Consider the following 23603-nt stretch of genomic DNA (forward strand, 5'->3'; position numbering starts at 1 on the left):
TACCATGTGCTATTATAATATTGAATACATGCTAAAATGAGATCATTGCTTAGAGCAGAGCGAGAGATGGACTAAAAGGTCAGAGCTTAATTATCAATGATTTGGAGCCAATTTGAATATATAAATTTGAATGCAAATAATGCAGAACAACTTCATATCGAATGAGTGCAAATAAACAAGAGGAATATTTTACTTTCGTTTATATTTAAGGAAAATTTACTTTTAGCAAAAAAGATAACGTCCGTTTGTATGTTTGTTTGATGAAAAGTTTAAACATCGTTCGAAATTGTGTAATGAAATTAAGTAGAATTGGCAATAATAGGAATGTGGCGTCAATAGAGCCGCTCCTATTGTTCTATTCGCATTTGCAAGACAATTTTTCCGCAATATTGCGGAAAAATTATCGGAACGTTGACATTTGAAACGGTGCGGCAATGAACCCGCTCGAAAGTCCCGCATTTGAATGTTCGACACGCAAAAAAATTGCGAAAAAAATAAAAATAAAATGAGAATACTACCGCATCGTTACGGCAATTTGTCTCGTCTCGAGCGCTCTTATATAATTTAACAAAAATTGAATGAATTATATGTGTATGTAACAAAAAAATAATTCTTCTTACCTCTAGCCGCAAGCGCGATGAAGGTTTGTGCATGTTTGACAACCGTGTCTTGGTTTATTAGGTAGTGCAGTTGTAACCTCGCCATAAGGAGACCCAAGAAATCTTGTGGTGTTACTGCAGCGACGTCCCATTTTAACTTTGAAAGCACCAAAAGTTCCCATTTCTGCAACAAACAAAAAAAAAATCATCAATAATGTGTACAACATCTCGCAAAGAGAAAAAGCTTCGACACACTACATAGTATAGAAAGATTTTTTACATAAATCAAGCGAGATATAATATTATAGATACATAGCCATTCTGGAAGATCTAAACTTAAAATCTAGACATAAATTATATTAAATTCAGTACTATATCATAAACGTTCAGTAAAAAATAAGCTATAAATCAAGTATATTCTTTATTCAACCGAAAAATTGTTGAACTAGCATGATATACAGGCTTTTTGCAAGCCTCTAATAATACGTTACATACTATTGAATATTAAATGAAAAATTAATTGACTGAAAAATGTGTAAATTGGCACAGAAAAATCACAGCCCTGACAAAAAAAAGCTCACGATTGGTTCCGGTTTGTTTCCTGTGATATTGATTACTATTGGAAAAGGTTATGAACCCTTTGTATATCAATTTCAACGATCACAATTTTAAAACAATAGCACATACACAATCAAACCGAGCTTTCAACACTTCCTGATTTACAATCATAGAATAGGAAAATTTAGCGCCAGTCGTACGTATTCACACGTACCAAAAATAAACAAAAAAAACCATAGTTTCATCACGCATCGTCCATTGTTTTCTTAAAATCGATCCGAATCGACCACGCCCAGAGATATCTCACGTGTACGAGAGATATACAACAATGAAAAGACAAAAAAAAAACGCGCAAAGTCGTAAATTATCAAACCGGAAAGATTTATATGTTGAGATACTTTAGAGACTTGTATACTTCGCCACGCGAGTTTAAACGATGTTTATTTATTAAAAAAATGTATGCCCGTCACGCGGAAAAGGGCGGGAAGCGAAACGCAACATAAAAAAAACACCAATTTATAGCTTTAAATTTTAATTTAAGCCTTAGTATGTATGTGTACCGGTTTTTAGTCAAGTCTACGTGCTTTACGCATATTCGACAATAATTCAGATGACTTCCTAAGCGAGCTTTGGAACTTGCGTGGGTGGGTTTCGGTTTGTGGTGTTGGAGTAGGGATGGTCGTTTCGAAGGAGACACTGAGGAGCCTGGTCCAGCTGAGATAGCTGGCTGTTGCCGAGGATGATGGCAAGGCCGCAACATCCTCGCCGCTCCCACAACAGCTCCAAGGAGAGCCAGTTTCGCCAATATTTACCTTTTGCATGTGAATGAAATGGTGTGTGCCGATAAAGCATTCTTCAACGGTCGTTACTCAACACTCCAGCATCCCGACGAGCAAAAGCGCTCATGCCAAACGACAAGCACACTCCAAGACTCAACTGCGTGTTCAGAGTGTTGTCAGACACAATATGGTTTAAAATCTACATTTTTTTTCACTAAATCAAAGGATCTGCACCAATGATCGAAGATGCTATCAGAGCATTGCGGAATTTAGACTGAGATCTTATTCTTAGAACTCACTATCGATGGAATTTACATTTAAACTAGGGATACCAAATATTTAATAGTAGTTTTAAATAATTTAGATTAAGTTTTTAGATAGATTAAGTATATGAATGCTGATCAACGCCGATCGGCGTTGTATTTTGAGCATGTACAGAATACTGCCCGCTAAGCCTTTACAGGTAGAATTAAAAAAAATCATTGGGTCGTGTAATCCGTGTCAATGTTTATAAAGACTGGTTTACACAGGAATTGCTGAATTTATAACCATAGCAGAATTTCGCGATGGAAATCCCTAACTGCTGAGTATTTTATATTGTGGCTTGGCATTTAGATTGCGAGCATTACATTTTAACAACAATGAAGAAGATGGAACTAGTTTTGGATAAATACATTCATTAATAGACTTCTTAATTTTATATTGTTGCCAGATATATTAGAGAGTCTACACACACCTTTACAAAACTCAAAATCCTCGGCTGTAGTTATCTAGGGTTTCTTTAGGTTAGCTACAATTTTTATACCTGCTTTCTATTGGATTTCTAAATAATTCTAGTTGAAAATGTTGGCAAAATTTTCAGCGTGGCGGGCTTTCAACAGAAAAGACGTCAGCACTCACAGGGTTAAGATATTATGAAAATCTTAAGATAATCCTTATCTGGTACGTCAAATAGAATCAACGGTGCTGTATATTGAAAAAAAAAATTGTATAAAAAGTATTCGAATACTCAAATTTGAGATCACTAATTTTAGCCCTTACTAGTTGTACACTATAATCATATTAAAACTTTGTTTTTACGCTACATTTCAAGTTGGAGACATACAGGATAGATGCTGAACTAAGTCACTTCCACATCAAGGCCACATCCAGTCGAATAACTACTGTATTAAAACACCACATCCTAAACATGCTAGAAACTACTAAATTTGACTTCCTTCTAGTTAGATATTTCATGGGACTGTTTTGTAAGCTCTTTGTCGTGGTTTACTTGAACTCGAACCGTCACTAGTCAAATCAGCCTTGATTCTAATGAGCGTTGAATAATTTAAATATATGCATTAGCATTGTCATTGGAGTCGCCCGTTCATGAATGGCGCAATTTGCGCTTTTCCTACGCGTATACGAAGTCGCTTTTGAACTTGAACCTGAACTTTAAAAACGCACACCCAATGCACAATTTACATATAATCGGCGATGACGTTCCGCGATGATCTTAGCTCGGCTTATTTACAATGCAAAACGACAAAATTTTCACATACATATACATACACCACTCCCCACTCGGCCAGATGGTGAGGATCGAAGCTTGTACTTTTTTGAATATTTTTTTGGAATTTTTCTGATACGTTTAAGAGTGCATTTTTTATAGTGGCGTTCCGGAGGGGGTTTTCCTCTCGCAACGGCGCGGTCGTTCAATCAATTTTCGTTTATTGTAACAAATTTTGCGGCCCCGAAACAGGTCGTTGTTAATTGCCCAGAGCTTGGCGGCAGACCTCACAGCCGCAAAAGGAGCTAAAAGTGCCCTCAGAACATCGTATCGGCATTTGGCTTGTGTAAGACCATCGGCCATTTCGTGCAAAATAATAATTTAACCCTTTGCTCTCTTTGGATCTAATCAAATCTAATTTTTTCCCAAGGAGATGATCGAAAAATGACAACTTGGAGAATTGTAATGTGAAACGAAATTCATACCAAACATATTCATATGTATGTACATATCGACAATTAAACAATAAACATGTTAAATAATATTTTCCTATACCTAGATATAATACATATTACGTAGCAAAATCGATTTTTGTTACTCAATTAGGTATACGTTGGAAAATGGTGGCGCAAATTCAGTTGGCACGATTCCGAAGGTTTCTCCCATTTGCTGATATAATTCAAATTTAAATAAACTAGTCAAATAAATATCGAAATATATTCATTGATGATTCTATTATTGCATGAAAATTTAGATAAAATGTATATTGCTATCAATCATGAGTCTTCTTAGAAATATGAAGTGTATTTGAGAGTATATGATAGCTATGTATCAAATACTTTGGGTAAAAATAAAATAAAAGGGTTAACACATTTATACGATAAACATAAAAAATATTGTATAAACATTGTGAAAAATTTCCATGTTTCAATACACATGGAAATATTTTTCCTCTATGGTTGGACATGAAGAATATATATTCATGATATGCATGACGGAAAATCGTAAAATCGAAATAACGTTAATGCACATACATATTTCTTTATACGTAACCTGATAATATGGACGTGAAATATATGCAGTTCTAGGAATCGTAACGTTTCTCATCAATTTATTTATATTTTCCTCTCTACCTGCATATATGTAATGTGCTCACGTTCGCGCATACCTAATAATATCGCATGATCTAATGTTGAATTTGGTCGGATTCGAATGATCAATAGCAATTCTTTTGATTTTAATCATATGTCATATTTAAATTTGTGTGAGATGCACGTAATCAGTAGCTATCCGGTAAATTCCAAAACATCTACAGGTGGGCCAGGAAGGCCTCAAGCTCTACGGACGAATTCGCAGAACTCCATTGTGTAGAATTGTCATATATGCGTATATAACATATGTAAAATGCATTTTTAATTAAATAAATATTGCGTTGGTTAGGGTTTTTATTCAATTTTCGACAAAGGGGGGTTGATGTCTTTATTTGACGGTAAGATTATAATAATTGGTCGTTTGTAAGTGTTGGTGGAGGAGGTCAAAGTTGAGTTTTGGTTCAATGCTTTGCAGCAGAAAGGCACCCCATGTTGTTGATTCAATTTGAAGATCGTCAGACTTGTGTAGGGAGATGAGGAGGGGAGGTCCTGGGAGGCCTCAGGGGCCACGGGGAAAGTCTCGTCTTGGCCTTTTTTGGGTCTCGGAATGCGCTCTCAGTTGGGCCGGCCGATCACGACCTGGTGAGGACGATCGCCGACAATCCGCAAGGATATCCTCGCGTTTTTGCAGACTCCCTCCCACTCCCGAACTGTCTCTCCTTCCCACCCACCCACCCCGACGACGAGTTTGATGGCCAGCGGGTGGGGGATTGCCGAAAACCGAACCGAGAAGAAAAGCGCCGCTCTGGACCGTTCGAGGAATGGGATCCGATCTCACGGTTTCGAACGGCAAAAGTCACCCAGCCAGTTCGCCGATGTATCGATCGCCAAATCTGATTCCGAAACGTCCGACATAACCGCACTGCGAGCTTCGGAATTTACAGTAAGCGCAATAAGAGTTGGTGCTGAAATGCCAGGAGGTTGGTGGGTTGGAAGGGGGCAATGTAGGAAGTACTCCACTGGCTAACAGCTGTCTTGTTCTGAACCTTTCGACTTAGGAATGATACCATAAAAAGGAAACTTCATAGAATGTGAGCGCAGTAGTCTCTAATATACACAGAAACATATTGGAAAATCATCCCAACAAGCTGACAAGATAGCTGCTAACTAGTAAAGCTAAAAAGGGACCTCCTGGATTTGGATCTCTAAAATCGGGCGAAGTGCCAATAGGCATACATACATATGCACAAATGTAACACACATGCTCGGGAGATAAGTAGGAAGACATTCTTATAAGATTAATTGGTCTGCCCTATCAATTTTGTATGCAACTGTACGAGTAATTGTCAAATTCTAATAGATTCTCCCAGAAATGTAATGTTTTTTCTTCTAACAAGGTTTCCGATTTACATATGTAGGAACTTTCATCTCAAGCTTAATGGTAAGAGCACACTGAATTGTACGGCATGGGACGTGCTCGTGGTTTCTAGCTGTGATGGGCGTATCGTCATGTCACCGAAAAGTTTCTCCTACATTCCTTCAAATATCTGGTTTATACCTATATATGTATACATAGGTACATAAACAACACTGTGCTATATTTTGACTGCAATTTAAAGACGCACGCACATAGAGAGGTACGCGGCACGTATTTTTTTTATGGCTAGCACGCCTGATCTATGCAATAATAATCCTCTAGAGTGTTTTCGGTGATATTTTACCCTTATATTGACATAGGTTTGACAGATATGGTAACGGTGATTCCCATATTTGAAGAAATGTAGGAGAAACTTCATTGTATAGTAAATTAATAATGGCCTGAAGAAGCGCACTTCACAGCTGGAAACCACAAGCAAATGCATGGCGCACGATTTAGTGTGTTTTTGCATTAGCACTATACAATGAAGAGAAATGTGGTGAACCTTTCATTACAATCTAAAAATGAGTTTAAGAATACATACTTAAATTTACACTAGCTTCTTTAGATCAAGTGGAAGACAAATCCATATACCTATGTAATATATAATCATGTGAAAGGAAAGACATTAGGAGTGATAACATTATCAGGCATGTACACACATAGAAACTGTGTCCTAGTATTGCTCATTTTTGACTTCTGAATGATTTACCTAGTACTAGTAGGTAAATATAATTATAGAATGTAATAGAGTAAGTCACTCAGAATAGTCAAAACTGAGCAATGCTAGGACACAGCTGCTACGTACATACATACATAGGTCCTGGTGACGTGTCTTTGCAAAATTGAGACCAGAAAGCACTTGATGTAAATAAACACGTTTGAAAACAGCAAACTAGTGTACATATGTATGCACGTGTACATGTACATTTGAGCACACACGATTCCATTGAAAGACGACTCAAAAGGCCGCTGCTCATTACGACCGTATCGAACTCCAAAGAAACAACGCCCATGACTAATTGGGAATCTTGCGACTCGAAACTTTCACACGCTTTGCGAATTCGATATCTGGCTAGAATAAAACTGTATGACGATTCGATTGCATTTGACATGACGGTGAAAAAATTTAAGTTCGGGTTGGTTTGTCGGCGATTGGACTGCCGGAGGCAGGTGGACCTCGGGACACATTAGACGAGATGCTAGGTCGTAATAAATCATTCCGAGGAGCTATTGTGGAGAGATTGCAGCTCAAAAGTCTTGGAAACAGGTAGAGTGCATCCCTGAGATTACGACTTTTCAGGTAGGTGTGGGGCTGTTTTGAAGGTATTCTTCTCTTGCGACAGTGTCTGTGTATTTATTGCAAAATTGCATTATATATTATATATATAGCGCATTTTAGAAGATGGGCAGGTGGATGTAATACTTTGATAAATTGCAGAATGTGAAAAAAGAAAGGAATACCAAGAAATTTGCAGGTAAGATGATTAGATTCAGCTCAAATCTTCTGTAGAATCTTTTTCTGGAAGCCTTTTATATTTATAATGGTTGCAAAATTGAATCCAAAAGGAAGTTCAATTACGACATACAATTTTTTGAGTATGTTTTTAGTTTGTTAATGATCAACTTAAAATGTTACCGTAGTCAAATATTGTTTATTTGTCAATAAGTGACCTTGTAGAATGATTGAAAATAAGAAGAAAATTTAAAAGTACAGGGAAAATGGTACTTAAAAGTCGGCGGAAACAATTAACATCTCGCAAAAGAACAAGAAGTGTTTAGTTTGCCTTGATTTTTTTGCTCGAAAGGCTCATTTATTTTCTAAACATCCTATCCGGTGGATCGCAATGTGTTTTCTTGGAAACTGGGTTCACTTTTAAGGGGTCTCTCGCAGTGCTTCCACAATAATATATCATCCCTTGTAGCGGGATAAGAATTTTCCCATCCCCGTTGTCTTCTCGCGGTAAATAATCGATTCTAGATAGGTCGGTTATACGGGATTTATAGCATCCACTTAAAAGTCGAAAGAGGGTGGATACGACTTTATTACTACCGAAAGGTCCCTCAACCGCCACACTTCATACCTTCAAACGGACATGGAATTTAATGGCGTCTAAAAATTCGTCGGAATCCCACATTAATGGTGGTTTTTTATTGCTTCATTTGCACGATTCGGTCTTTGGATGTCTACTAGTCACACTGTCGCACGAAAATTAACGACTATTGACCATTATCTCAATAAAAATTAACATAAGGCTTGTACACGTTGACCGAGTGATGGTGGTACAGTTCTTCGAATACTCAATAACGTACCTGCGATATGATCCAACGGAAATATTCAGTTAATATCGTCATAAAATGGGAGAGTTCATACGGGCTACTACTAACTGTTTTTATACACCTTCATAATAGGAACATTAAATCTACCTACTTGGAAGAAGTGTAAAATTTTACAGAACGCAAATATAACAGACCTTTGGATAGCCATCTTTTCAAAATCAATTCACTACTATTGAAAAGTGTGATTAGTTGAAATGTTTATTATAACGATAACTACAGTAGATATTAGGTAGTTCAAGGATTGTTAGGTCAAGAATTCTGCCTAATAATCGCTAGATAGATGGAGATTGGACCCTTCATATAATATTTTACATAATACTAATTTCAACTAGTAAAAACCTTTTGATTCCAAGACAGCGTTTTGAATTGCGTGCTTTTGACTATGAGACGACATTCCCCATGAGTATGCTGACCATACGTCCTTTATTTAAGAGGACATTGCTTTAATTCATTGCTCTGTCCTTTAAATTCATGAAATATTTAAAGATCCAATTCATACATTTTATCAAACCTTTGATTGAACACTGAGCAACAAAAAATAATTACCGGAGCAGAGACTAATCAATATATACTAGGTTTGACCGATTGAATTCGGATGTGACTATGATTTGTTGGTCTTTATATGACATATGACCGGTTAAAAAATGCGCAATATTTAGTTTTTTTGGCTTAAAATCTAATATTTCTATGCCAAAAGTGAGTATTGGAATCAATAGTCGGATGTTTTTTCTATTGATTGTGAATTGTCACTTATTTTAATTCGATACGTCCAGAATCTCGGAAAAGCCGAATAAACGTATTCGGTCACCAGTATTTTTATTTAATATTGTTTGAGATGTTTCTCAAAATGAAGAAAAGTGGACTCATGCCACTTTCAATTATGTATAACGGCTCATATGTCCTTTATCTTCTTCCAAAAAACATGGTCACCGGACCCATGAGACTTCGTTAGAGCTAAAAACGGTTATTGAAACAAGATAAATTGGATCAACGCTCCTCGCAATCATCTGATTCATTCCGCTTTTTATTAAATTAGAAGCAAAAATCCGAAACGATCGATCATGGAAAGTTGCTTTACCTTCACGCGCTACCTTATAAGGCGAAAGCCGTACAATCCCGTCAGTCGTCTTCATCATACGGAATAATGAGCTCTGCGACAATGTAATGGTCTATCAAACGTCAGGTGTTCTCAATCGTGAAAAATACCTTCGCAGAGTCATAAAGTGCTCGATGCACGTATTATGAAGTCATCGTTAACAAAGCGCTCCACTCCTCCAAACGACACCGCGAAACAAAACAAACTTATAATCCTTGTCGCATTTAAAATGTCGGCCGGGTTTCTCTCGGTGAGCTTTTCTTGGAACGCATTCCTTACTGGTGGTCCTTGGTTGCATCTGAGAGTGTGTGCATGTGCATATGTGCATACGACCGCTTGACCAACGGGTCCTTCCGAGCTCGTTCTTCGAAACGCCGAAATTTTCCATTTCGTGCCGGATTAAATTTACTACTGGATATACGGGCGGCAGACCTTTCGGCTCAGAGCTGAAAGGTCCTGGGTTCAAACTCTGATCAAAATCGATGACTTTCGAACAGCACCATAGCTGCCTCCGAAACCAGGCTTCTTTTATGAGATGTTCCATACAGTATATCCTCCTATATATCAAATCAATCTACTACATGCTCCAGCACATAGTGTGAAGTCAACTGCTAAAGAGAGTACGGCACTTTCTATCCTCCTACTCACCAAATTAATCTATTATTTGCTTATGTATGTACATAGATAGTATCAAGTCAACTACGAGATTCGTCTATCCAATTCTAGGCCGTTTTTTTATCTACTGGAACTTCTTTCTAATTAATCTTTGATCTGGTTGACCAGTAAGTGTACACGTATTGAATGATAGTACAATGTGAAAGAAAGTAGCGTGTCTCGAATACTTACACTCGAGCTTTCATTCTGGTAAGTAAAATGACAATCGACTATGCATGCTTCAAAATAGAAGTCTTAAGCTTAGTGAGTATAAACTTTTGGTTCTCCTTGGTAAGTGTGACAATGCTGCATTACAAAACTGTCACTACATGATGCATTATGTTGAATTGGACAGGGACAATGTTTCAGAACTCTTCCTATAATAAATCTTAGGAATGAATGAAGATGATGTGTGTTTTGGTCGCCTACAGATGAATACCCCTGAATTTTCGCTACGACAAAGCCTAAACAGGAAACTTGGTTTATTGTTGACGGTATTTATTATTGTGTCGGTCGTTTAGGTTTAGCGCCAAGAGTAATATAAGCGGAATCCGTCTGGAGACTGCGAACACACTGTGGAGGCGCCAGGATGGATTTGTCGAAATAATAGCGAGTCCTTTCTATTGTTACAAATGTAATTCGCCATTGTGCTCAAGGTACATATTTTTATGTAACAAAAGGTAATACTGTAAGCGTCCAAATTGTGAAAACGTTGAGCTAAATTACAATTTTAAAAAAGCTGCAGCACTAGTGTGTATTCTCTTGAAGCTTTTTTTGAGCCTCATCTCTTCTACTTCATCTCCAGTTTGTCAATACTGTGTTAATATGTTAACAATAAACAGGATATTGCGAGTCTGTTAGGAATTCAATAGATAAAAAACAAAAAAAACGACCGCGGCCATTTTAGCTCGCGGGCTTTTCGCGTCATAAATGGACAAAAAAGATCTTGGGAGGTTTGGCCTTCCCTCTCACTCCCTCTCGCAATTTTTATCTTAGAGCTGAGTGTTTGATTTAGAGGTGTGTAAAATAAAACGCTAAAAAATAGTTATAGATTCGGAATAAAAACAAGGCAAAAAGGCGAGTACATAATGGATAATACGAAGCTCAAGCGACCTTACGAAATTTCATTGATAAAATCTCACCAGTTGAACCGCTAGAGGACAAGTCAAACGCCATGGCCGCTCCTTACTATTAGCTAATGCCACATATCGCACAGAAAAAAACGATAAATGTGAATTATAATAGCACAAAAATGTATTTTGGTCGAGTTAATTGATAAGGAACGCTACAATGTTTCCCAATAAACATAATTAGTTTCTTTGTGCGATTCGTAGAGACCTCCCGCTGTCGTTCACCGTGGCAAAACCGGTATGCAATATAAACATTATATTATAAATCTCATAATTAAATGATGAATGACAGCGGCTCTTCTTTCGCTCGTATATCGAATGATTAATTCGAATTTTTCTCACAATCGTTTATTTTATGTAAATAGTAGAAGCATAAAAATAATCGTCTCCCAATCGACCGACCTTCACCTTAAAAGCATACATATTATCCCAATTCTTCGAAAACGTTGAAAATATTGGCAATTTCAACTGAATATAAATAAGTTAATTTTTTTATGCGTAGAGTATTGTATACAGAAGAGGAATATCACACGGATATATTAATAATTAAATTAAATAGCGTCAAGACAATCATATAAGTCCAAGTCAAATTTGAGAGTTATCAAAATTTGACACACATAAAAATTGCGATAAACCATAAAGATAATATTATTTACTTTTTTATTATCTGACTAAATTCAAATATAGGAGATGAAGGTCGCACGTAACATTAATTAAAACGATAATTTAATTGACAAATAGCAACAGCATGTAACTTCCTATGTTAACATTACCTGTACACAATGTAAAAATGCAAGTTGAATTGAAAAACTATGAGGTGGTCTGAAATTATCATAATCGTCAGTGATGACACTAGTACTTATCAATATCAGAAAGATTTTTTTTAGTTAATTAAGCTGTATTATCATGGCTTCATTCAAAAAAAGTTATGCTGATAAGAATATTTGAATGAGAAATATTTAAACAAAGTGATAAACTCGAGATTGTGCTACATTGTATAAAACAGTCAGCTGTTAAACATATTTAAAATTGTATTACAAAATTGACCCAAAAGGGTGACGAATTAAAATCTACCAAAAAGGTCAATCGAATATTTAAAATAAATGTACAAATGTATCAGTTTGCATATATTTGTATTAAAACGCATTCAATGTTGTTTTATTTTATTTTTTTGCTTTATTAATGTAGGTGTACTTCGATACGTTACGACCAAATTAGTTAAAAGAATTGATCTGTCAAAATATTGCAAGCGCATTGCAAGCGAGTGTGTGTGAAATTGATCTTTATTGTTATTGGCGTAAGGGTCATATTCGCCCGCCTTGTGCGGTGGCGCTGCGATCGGTCTAGCCGCGCGGCCTCAATCGTAGTTATGAATGAGCGGCCAACCCGTTCCCCCCTCCCCTCTCATTAATACACAACGGCCGGAGATCAGCTGACCGCGCCGACAGCCGACACCACTCCTTTTGCACGCGCATTTGCCGACTGGAGTCGGCCGTTGGAGTCGTGTGTCGTGTGCACCGCACCGCCATTGCTAAAAAACATTTACGACTCCGCGTTGCGGCCGATCTTTTGACAGTTGGAAAGATCGTTTCGGCTGGCGACCGCCATTACGGCCAGCACACTACTGTCAAAACTCTGCAAGGCAGGCAACCGAGCGGCGATCGTAACACCACAATTCACGACCTATCAAAGATTTTATTGGAAATAAACGCAAATTCGGCAAATCGATACACACCACAAATGAAGACAATTATCAATTACTGACATTGAAATTGTCGATAGATAATTATTCACAACTCAACATTGATTATATCTAATGTAAAAGTGTTCAACGACTATGTATTCTCCCCAACTTAATTACATTATTTTCATATACAGACTGTTCTAAACCAATTAGTTCTGCTCCAAACTGAAATATTTTATAGTTAGTTAAAAGGGATAGTATTTATTATTTGCGTTTTGATTAAATTGACGCTAATATGCTTCTAATGATGCGAATATAAAAAAAAAATCATATGGTAGTTTTCCCTTACGTTTTTTTTTATAGATACAATATTTATTATAATGAACGTGGGAACATGCGACACCGAAGACGTTATTATGCAAAAAAAAAATTAATAAGCTGTCGATCTTATCGAAAGTGGTCTTTCTTCTCTTTCTTCGTCAAAAATTTTGCCGAAAAATAATAATAATTCCGCCCAAATATAATAAGTTGAAGGCCGGTCAAAAAAAAAAAATTATATTTTTTACAACTACCAGAAAACCTGTAAGGTGAGAACCGTTCACACCATAGATAAATCCTTTTTTTTTTTGTTCAAATAAAACAAAATATCGTTTATGTAAAATGGCCGCGCGCTGACTCCACGTGCGCGCTCGTGCGAAATTTGCATAATCCGGGCGCTCATTTCGCCAACGTAACTCTCGAATGCGAGACAAAGGTCTTGGGAAGATAATTCATTAGTCTTCTTTTTTTTCGGCGCGTAAAATCCAACGGATTGAAAATTCGAAGGCGTGTTGTGTTGTATCGTACGTGTATACTTAAAATGTGCGTGGGTGTACCCGGGTTGGTATTATATGTGCAGGAAGTGATAATTGTTAGATTAGCATACGTATATAAAGCGTCTATAAAAATTCGTATTATGTATTCACCTTATTACACCGCGCTTATAGACATATTTATGCTAAGGTGTTAGCAGGACATGGCCGAATCTGCATGGACTACGCGAATCCTTGATTCAGGATCCTTTCGCGCTGACCTTCACCTTGCCTGGTGGACGTTCACCAGCTTAGAGAAGAAGCTCGAGCCTGCCAATGGGCCGCTCCTACCGAAAGGTTAATAAATCGCGTAACTCTTAGGAATTTTCCGTTGGACGAAAATCCCCATCGACACATCACACTTTCGATGGAATTAATACTTTCGGTCGAATTTATCCTTTTGTTACGCCCAGCGTAATCGCGAAATTTCGGTTCCTTTTTAATTTCTTTCGGGCGCGGTTTACACGAGTCAAATGTAAATGGGTAATTGACAGGATTGTTAGTGGAACGACGGACAGCATTCCGCAGTGGTCGTCAACGTTTTTCAAATTCAAAGAGTACACACTTACATATAATGGATACGAGTGTATAACGATAACCCATCGATTGACATCTTGTGAAATTGGGTTATTCAATGACATCGGTTGCAATTATTCGTAATTTATATCAAGTATAAGACAGATAGTGAAACATGTGGGTAGACATGATTTTAGTAAAACTGAATTTAGTGAAATTTAACGTGGCGACAAACTATTAGTAGTAAAATAGAAAATCTTTCAGATACACAATCTTTGATTTAACCGTGGACTAGACATTTGAGATTAAACGCAAGAGGAATTTAATCATTTAAAAACGACGGTAAAATTGTCTGTCAGATCGACGTGATGACAACTGGCGTTTAACAACTTCATATGCTACGTAGTTGAACAATTATAAACAGTTACATTTTTCAGACATTTTCAATCAAAATTTGGTTTTATAGATTTGGTGTACTATTTCAGAGCCTGGAAGTAGAAAGAAAATCAGTGTTCTGATGTTCAAAATGTTCTGACTAATAGAAATTGAGATATAAAGTTTGCTTACTGCTAAGCTAAATGAAATCGTGTGTAGTAAAATCCCTTGCTAAGATACTGATATTGTAAGTAGCGATATCAACAATACACGAATCATTTCACCTGTGATAACCAGATTGTGCTTTTCGCACAAAAAATATTTCACCATTGTTAATTTCTTATAAAAACCAATGCTTTCTTGCCCTTTTGCTTTGAAACACTAATACAGCAGTCTATTGTTATTTAAAAAGAAACCTCATGTGGCTCGCCCTTTAATGAAAACTATAGGGCAAAGTCAAATAACAATACACGTTCCAACAGTGTTGATAGCAAGAGAGCAAAAAAAGTTTCACCCTCTCACGTGATAATATTAGATAAACGATTGTTGCTAGTTAAGTAGTGTATTGGAGAGGTCTTCAGCCAGCAGTATAATAGTCAACAACGGTAATTAAATTGATAATGAATCTATTGAAATATAGTAATAATGTGTAGAAATGGTTTGTTTCTAAGAAAGTTCGACGTTCTGTGACGCTAGAGCGCGCCACTTTCTATGTCCTAGCGGCAATACGAAACGTATACGCGTCTCCGGCGCATTAATTTCGGTCGATTCTGCGCGGCCGCTGTTGCGCCTTTATAATTGACAGTCGCTATACGTACAGCTGTTCGAAACTGTTTCGGCGTATATAAATTGGCCAAAAATGTGGCATCAAAGCGGCACGAGCAAAGAATGCTATGGCATGCCGAAGGCTCACCAGATCTGGTTTGGACGATGGGTGGCCAAGTCCGGTGCGCATAATAACATTCGGCAATAGTCTTTTTTCTCACAGCATCCCTCACAGCCGCTGAGAGCAATCACCGCGAGTGAAACCCATAAGAACCAGCGCTCGCCAACCGAAACCCTTTATAAAATCAAACCGTTTAATACACCGCGTATAAACAATAAAATATTGCATTAATTTTATATCTTGATAATATAGCGTGTAACAGTTTTGTTTTTCGAAGAAACGCAGATCAAAATATGGTCGGGATAACACCATTAAAAAAAATTGTAATGATTTCGAAAAGTACCAAAACAAAAAAAAAAAAAGGAATTATAACTATTTGATGCGATGACGATGGTGTAACTAACTGGCTGATGTATATAAGGCAAAAAACTGGAATAGATGTTGATCATTAGATGGATCACACGGGTTTTTTCTCGACCGAAAACTAGAATATAAGATAGGAAATAAATGGACCGCAAAATTCGTGTTGCAAAAAATATATGGAAGTTGATATTAGCGGCGATATAAAAATACCAAAGGTACATAACCACTGCACTAAAGTTTATCGTGAAACTTGAGACGAATCGCGTTTTAACGAAAATCCTGCATCCGGAAGTAACTTTTGTAACGTTCCAAATTAGTACTTTTGCAAATATTAATTCTTTTAACGTCGTTTCCGCATATGTAATGGTTCGTACCTACATATACGATAATAAAAACAACGTTTGAATCATTCAATATGCGGTTATAATTATAACAATTTCGATATGATTGAACTTCGTGACTGATATACGAAATAGACAAAAAATATCACGTACGTGCAAACGTTTTACAACCGCTTTTTTTGGTTTATTTTTGCACTCTGAGATAGGGGTTCGTAACAGGTGATTCATGAACCCTTTGAAATTCCACACAGGTTAAAAGTCACACATAAACTACGTGCTTACATAAGGTTATTGGTATTTAAAACATTTATTAAATACATTCAAATAATTTCGAATTACATATTACGAGACGTTTCGATTGTTTTATATGTATATGCTGGATTAATTCACACTTTATATTATTAAAAATAAACAACATTTACTCGAAATTGAACCGTTACATCAATCAAAATATAATGTTTAGGCATTTTATTGATGTGGATTAATTTATGCATGGATCGAATCACAAGAATGCAGGCACAAAAGCAGATGCCATCAACAGTACGAATCTTATGGTACAGATACACTGAATCGTACGCCACGACTTGATAGGTGGACTCCAGGTGTGATGGGCGTATCATCATGTCATTGCTAATTCATACGATCTTATTATTTTGATAAGTTTCTCCCACATTTCTTCAAATATGGGAAAAAAATGTTAATACAAGGATACAATATCATCGAAAACACTCCAAGGGGTGAGTTTTGGCATGGATTACCATAGCATTGGTCTGGCGAGCTAGCGTTTTTTTACATACCTCTTCTTACTTCGCCTTACGATTACAATTCAGTAAAAATTTTGGCTCTTATCCGATCGTTTTCATACTTTGACATTTTGCTCACTTAAAAAAAAACATGTCCTTTCTAAGAGATTGAAAATAGTGTTGCGGAATCCACGTGTAGTCTTTTTTTGTGCAAAAAGTGGTTCACTATCGTCAAATACTACTGTCAACCTTGTTTGATCTCTTGCTTTGTAGGACAACAGTAATTGACAATAGTCGATCTCTGGTTCAATTATGTAACATGTGAAGTTAAGTAGGGATGGTAGAAAGGCGAGTCTGGATAGCCAGCTGTCATCACGTCGATCTAACAGTTGATTCTGATGTAATTTTAATGATTAAATTCCTAAATCTGCATGTCGGAGACATTTTCTTATTTTAATGAGAGCTAACCCCTATACGTCGTTAAAATATCAATGCGATCGGAAGAGTGGAAGTGGTTCAAAATCAGCTCACAAACTTCGGACGGTTAGGAAGTGATATTAATAAAAATTCTTTATCGACGTCTGTTTATAGTCTAATACAGTGTTGATGTCTTATTTGTAAGACATGCCTTTGCGAGATAAAACCCCGTTGTATGTATGTATTTCTCGAGAATGGGCTTTTCGATTTAAAGTAAACGGTTGCCATTATTAGCGTTTCATTGCAAAAATTGATATAAACACCGAATGCGTTTCCGAGATTGTACATCAGTGAGTTTTACGATTCGGAGAGGCCTTCGAAAGCTGGTGGAAGCGGTTTTCGGGATCGGCCGAAGCTCGAGAGTAAAATCGACCACACGCAAGCAATAAAACATACATACATAAATTGAACAAAACTAAAACGAGTGCGGATTTTCTCCTGGCAACAGCCGTCGGGAAATTACCGAAGGGAAGTGATCCCGAGATAATAACACACCGACACTACCATATATATACATACGTGTGTGTGGAAAATGTTAATTTGGACGTCGGTCGCGGAAATGATAAAAATATCGGGCAATCGCCCACCTAACCGCAACTTTACCGTTCTCCTCGACGGGCGATTACCACTCGTTGGCCGATTTAGAAAAGTTTCAAAAACCCATATACGTAGCTAGTCGCACTGTTTTTTGGTAGCGGAGAAAAGGGCACATGTGAAAATGTGCGATAAAAGGACGACAGGGAACCCGGCCGCTATCGACACATCCTGCATTGGATATGTGTGTACGCGTGCAATGGAGTCGGCAAACATACCTGGAGAATACAAATAGACTCGAACGTGGAACGTTTTACGGTTGGCGCTTATATGAGATAAATTTCCCATGGCTTGAAGAGTTGAAGGATTCGCCGATTGGAGAGGACGAAGGAATCTTGAACCTTTTGCGCATCTTGGCGAGATCTGGACATTAGAAGATAAGGCCAATATGTACATCAGATCGAATCTTATATACCTACCTTTGATAAGAGATCGTATATTTTTAATGTATTGGAGGACCTGTTTCCATAGCAGTGTTATATTTTTATTATCACAAAATTTACATAAAATTTGTCTTTGCATATGTATATATTTTCTGTATTTTTTCCGACCACTGTGGCGCATTACAGTACTCCTGTAATGCCACTTTAGCTTAAATAAATTATAAATACTAACATAGATAATAGTATGTAAAATAGATAATGATCACTAAGAGTGCAGACATATAGAATCGTACGGCACGGCTTGCCTAGGTAGACTCCAGCTGTGACTTCATGTCTTTGTTAATTCGTACAATCTTATTATTTCAACAAGTTTCTCTTACAGTTCTTTAAATATGGAAATCACTGTCAAACCTACATATGTCAATAGAAGGAAAAAATATCACCGGAAAACACTCCGGGGGTGAATTTGTGCCTGGATTGCCATAGCATAAATCGGGCGTGCTAGTGTTTCTTATACATGTGAAAAACTATCACTCTGCGTCTGAAGTCAGTATTTGTAACTTTGATAGGCACATGCAAGAAAACGGTAATCTATGTCAATGCGATCCTTGGCAAAACTCACTCTCTAGAGTATTTTCGGTGATATTTTATCCTTGAATTGACATGTAAGTTTGACAGTGATTGATACAAGTGATGCCTATATTTGAAGAGATGTATGAGAAACTTGTTAAGAGAATTAACAACGACATAAGACATTTACAGATGGAGTCTACCTAGGCAAGCCGTGCCGTACGATTCAGTGTATCTGCACCCTCAGTGATCATTATTTTACACATTATTTATATATTTGAAGGAATGTAGAGTAGTTAAGTATTTACATATAATGTTTGAACACATGTATTGGAAACTTGTTAAAAATAATAAGATCTTTCGAATTAACAATGACATAAAGTCACGCTTATCACAGCTGGAGTCTTCCTAGGCGTACTTTTGAATAGGTTTTTTACCATTAAAATGAATTCTGAGCAATAAAAGCTTATATGAGCTTTGCAAAAACCATCAACCGATTCCATTATGTAATTTTAAATAATATAAATTTAATAGTTTAATAATGAATCAATTTGGAATATATTGAAGTACATAGGTAGAAAAAAAGGTTCACTATAAACAATTCAAACTAACGATATGTACGTATTTATGTAAGTAATAAAAACGAAAAAAATCATTATCACTAACTTTCTGAATAAACGTTCAGGTGCAAGGAATGAGCTGCCACCAGATCAACGACACGTCACACCAGTGGATAACCACTTTTCGCCCAAATCTATATATGTAAATTAAACATGCACACTAACATAGTCAATTCGAACCTAAAATCGAGGCAATTTTTGAAATGCGGAAACGTCACGATCAATCGCGCATAATCGAAAACAATCGAATGCAAAAGTCAACCGTGCAAAATCACAATATTACAATGGGGCCGGTGCATACATAAAGATAGGTGCTTGGGTCATTTCTCTCCAACACAGACCAAAGAAATACATAATACAAAAAATACACATATATTATAATATAGTGCATAACAACACACGTATGTACATACGGGAGATTGCGGTATAGTTAGTTATTTGATAAGTGGTAAACTGCCCACGCGATCCTTTATTGTTTGAAACTGCATATATAACTATATACATATATATTTAATATAATATACAATACAAATAATAATTTATCGCATCGAATCAATTACAAGCGGACAGAATTGTGAAATGTTCGCTTTGTGTACGCTCGTGTGCGATAAGCGAACCGGAGAAAACTTATGCGAATGTCATTTTTCGGCATGTCTGCACGCTGAGGTCGTATACTATGACCTCAACTTGCATATGTGCGCAGCATGCATCTACATGCGAGATGTATGCAAAAAATCGCATACATTCCAAACATACTACGAAACCTCAATCAATGGATAATTTGCTTAGGGCGATGACTGAATCATTTTTTTTCTAATAAAAAAAATCGTATATATGTATATAATCGTTATATATGTATGTAATAAAAATGAAAAACAGCTGATCGATCGCACTCAAATCTACAGCTGATCTAAAACTAACATGGTGAAGCTAACTTCACCATGTTAGTTCCATGAAATCCGTGGCCGTTCAAAATTTGTGGTCTGATTTTGAACCACTTCTACTCTTTAGATCGCTTTGATATTTTACTGATATACGGGGTTAGCTAACATTGACGTTAGCTAATGTCTCCGACATGAAGCTAGAGGAATTAAATCATTAACGAGCTGGTTAAAATTAGACCGAAATCTTGTGTTGGGTCGAAGCGATGACAGCTAGCTATCTTAATGCGGCTTTCTAGCGCCCCTTCACAACTCAATTAAATAGTGGTAAAAGTCACTGTCGTTTTTATAATATTGGGTCATAGTGACATTGATTTTTACAAGGTTTCATTTCGCTAATTTTACTCTCATTTTTTCGGTAAATTGAAATTTTTGTGTATTAAATTCAATATTTATTATCAATGTGGAGTGGAGATGGAGATGAATAACCGAATTGTGATTTATTTTACTTTTTATATATTGTTTTATTTTTAAGTGATTTTGCTGATATATGAAGCTTTTTATTTGTTATTTTTATATCCAATTTTTTATCTACATATGTATATGTAAAATTTTTGTAAATGGTTTACTTTTTTAAAAAAATTTATGCTGTACATGTAACCATTTAAATTTTCCGAAAAATAAATAATTCTAAAGTGTTATTTCAAGCCGGATTCATCACAATGTTATTGCATACGAACAATGAATTTTTAATGGTTTGGGAATATGTATTTAGTTGATAGGAAGTAAGATGCGAGCTAAATCGTATGATTAAGACAGATGTGAATAAATCGTTATTTAATTCGACAATTTTTGCTATTGAAACTACACTTGAACTACAGATGAAAGGTATATTTTTCTTTGATGAAAAATCTGGTACATTTTCCATTCTTTTGATCGAATCTAAACTTTAAATTGTTAGTGGCGAAAAATCAATCTAATTTCATTGTTTTTACGGTCGTTCTGTTTCTAGTGTGTAGTGGTAAAGCCAAGTTTGTTTGTTGCCATGTTTTTGTCTCTCATAAACTTCTAATGTAAATGTAGTTGCGTCAACTTCAAACAGCTACATATGTATGATTGACAATCAGCTGAAGTGGAGTCCATGAGATAATTCATCATGTATTTACTGAGCTAACAGCTCAGCAAGCAGATATGTTACTATCTAGGTTGCGCTATATTTGGGTTATAGAGCTAGAGAGCAGATAATCTGTCCAAAATAATTCATTCATGCCAGACTTTAAAAGTGTAGTACTATCGCTCAAAATTGAGCAAGTTGCATAATGAATGTAATTCTGTATGTAAAATTACGTAGAAAATTGTAGTTAATGAAAGTGAGGCTCGAAAACAGCTTATGCCGTAATAGTGCGATAATTATAATTGGGCGTCTGATAAGTGAGTGCGACATTTAAATAAATTGTGTGTCTCCTTTTTTACCTGTTTGTCCGACGAGTTACCTGTAATCAGCTGAAAAACAGCTGACTTGTCTAAATGTGATACTTGTCTGTGTACGTATGTATGTTGAGTCGCGGTGTTTTTATTTATTATTCAAATACGAGAAAATTCTACAGAAAATACTATACATACAGATGGATGTTGCGCAATGAGAATTGTCTTTTTTTTTAACATCAATGCATAAACACAGGTGTCGCGATAGTCAAATATTCGTATTCATCTATATTATGATACTGAATATTTATAGTAGGAGTTGGCTTAACGTACATTACATGCTTATATCGAGCAAATATTGTATACATATGAATACTAAGCTGAATTTCGTATATTATATATGTATTAAATTATTATTTTTTATATATATTTACCATTACAGGTTTCCATAAGGCGACACCTATGGTCAAAGTTTTGCATGTACTATAGAGGGCAGGTCGCCAAATTCGGCGAGGAACTGTTTCAACAATGAAATCAGATAAATTGACAAACTCTGAATGGAGTCACAAATATCCGAGGTCGATTTATAACCATTCACCATCCAATGCTGGGTGAAGGCCTCTAAAAACGCTTCCATTCGTCTCTTCTTTGCGCAACTCTCATCCATCTCACCCCACATATGTTTTATTTTAATTTCATCCACCCATATTATATTTAAATCATCATCAACTTAATATACAGCTATTCGCCATCCCTTTATGTAGAAGGCCTCTCCAAGGCACTTCCACTCGTCTCTTTTTTGGTACAACTCTCATCCATGTCATCTCTCATTGTTTTCTTATTTCATCTACCTATCTCCCTGGCGACCTTCCTTTCAACATTTTGTATTCTTTTGGGTACCAATCGAGCACTTCTTCTGTCCACCTTTCGTCCATTCTTCTAGATCTCCGAAAATCTAATTTTTTATATATAAACTTCATATTATAGTATTTTTATGATGACTTTATCTCTATTTTATCAATATTTATATGAACTAAATAACAGACAATAAACATTATATTTCCGAATTTTACTTCTTTAAGTTGAATTTTTGTTAATTTTGTCCACTATGAAAATCTATAGATTTCAGTTTAGAATTATCAAATTAACTATACTATGTTACGGTATTCTAACTTAGACTGTGAATGAATAGGGATATGGGTCAAGGTATACAATATTTTCTGAAAATTCTATTTTTACTAGCCTCTTCTTAGTTCGAAAACGATTTTGTCGTGTGACGAAGTTTGGGTTCTTATTATTTAATAAAATTAGTGTCTCAAATTCAACTGCACTATCCGATCTTATTCCTTCAGTAATATGTAGCAGACAAACTCTCAAATATACATACATATGTAGATGCATTGCATTGATCAGTCGTGCAATAATAGATGAAGAATGATAGAAAGAGTTGTCAAACTAGAAACATCTGCAAAATCTATGTATGTGTCAGAATTTGTTTCGTTTGGAATACCGTAAGTGAGGAGGAGTACCGTGGAGCAGAGAGACGTATTCGGAAAAACGTCAGACTGTTCCAATTATTTATTCCGTCTTGGGTCCGTCTGCCATTGGGAGATTCTTTCGCGCAAAAACTGGGACTCCTGGGAGGTGGGGGGGGGGAGGGGGAGGAGGTAGTCCTCAGGAATCCCAGCATCTCTGGTGAGAGAGAGAGCCGGTTTTTCGGGTCGAGGGCAGCCACCCCGTC

At 36.4% G+C, this 23603-nt stretch overlaps 1 protein-coding gene and 1 long non-coding RNA gene across 2 annotated transcripts in view; one reads left to right on the top strand and one right to left on the bottom strand.

The window, feature by feature from the left end:
• Positions 1–23603, bottom strand: part of CycD (cyclin D) — a 67894-nt gene that overhangs the window by 17786 nt on the left and 26505 nt on the right. Inside the window, exon 3 of the mRNA XM_077436454.1 lies at positions 621–783. Within this exon, the coding sequence (XP_077292580.1) occupies positions 621–783 (163 nt within the window). The remainder of the gene's footprint in view (positions 1–620; positions 784–23603) is intronic.
• Positions 13404–22926, top strand: LOC143915701 (uncharacterized). The gene is made up of 2 exons (XR_013260925.1): positions 13404–13985; positions 22305–22926. It is a non-coding gene; the product is annotated as an uncharacterized LOC143915701 (long non-coding RNA).

Source organism: Arctopsyche grandis, chromosome 8, assembly GCF_051622035.1.
Source record: "Arctopsyche grandis isolate Sample6627 chromosome 8, ASM5162203v2, whole genome shotgun sequence".
NCBI lineage: Eukaryota > Metazoa > Arthropoda > Insecta > Trichoptera > Hydropsychidae > Arctopsyche > Arctopsyche grandis.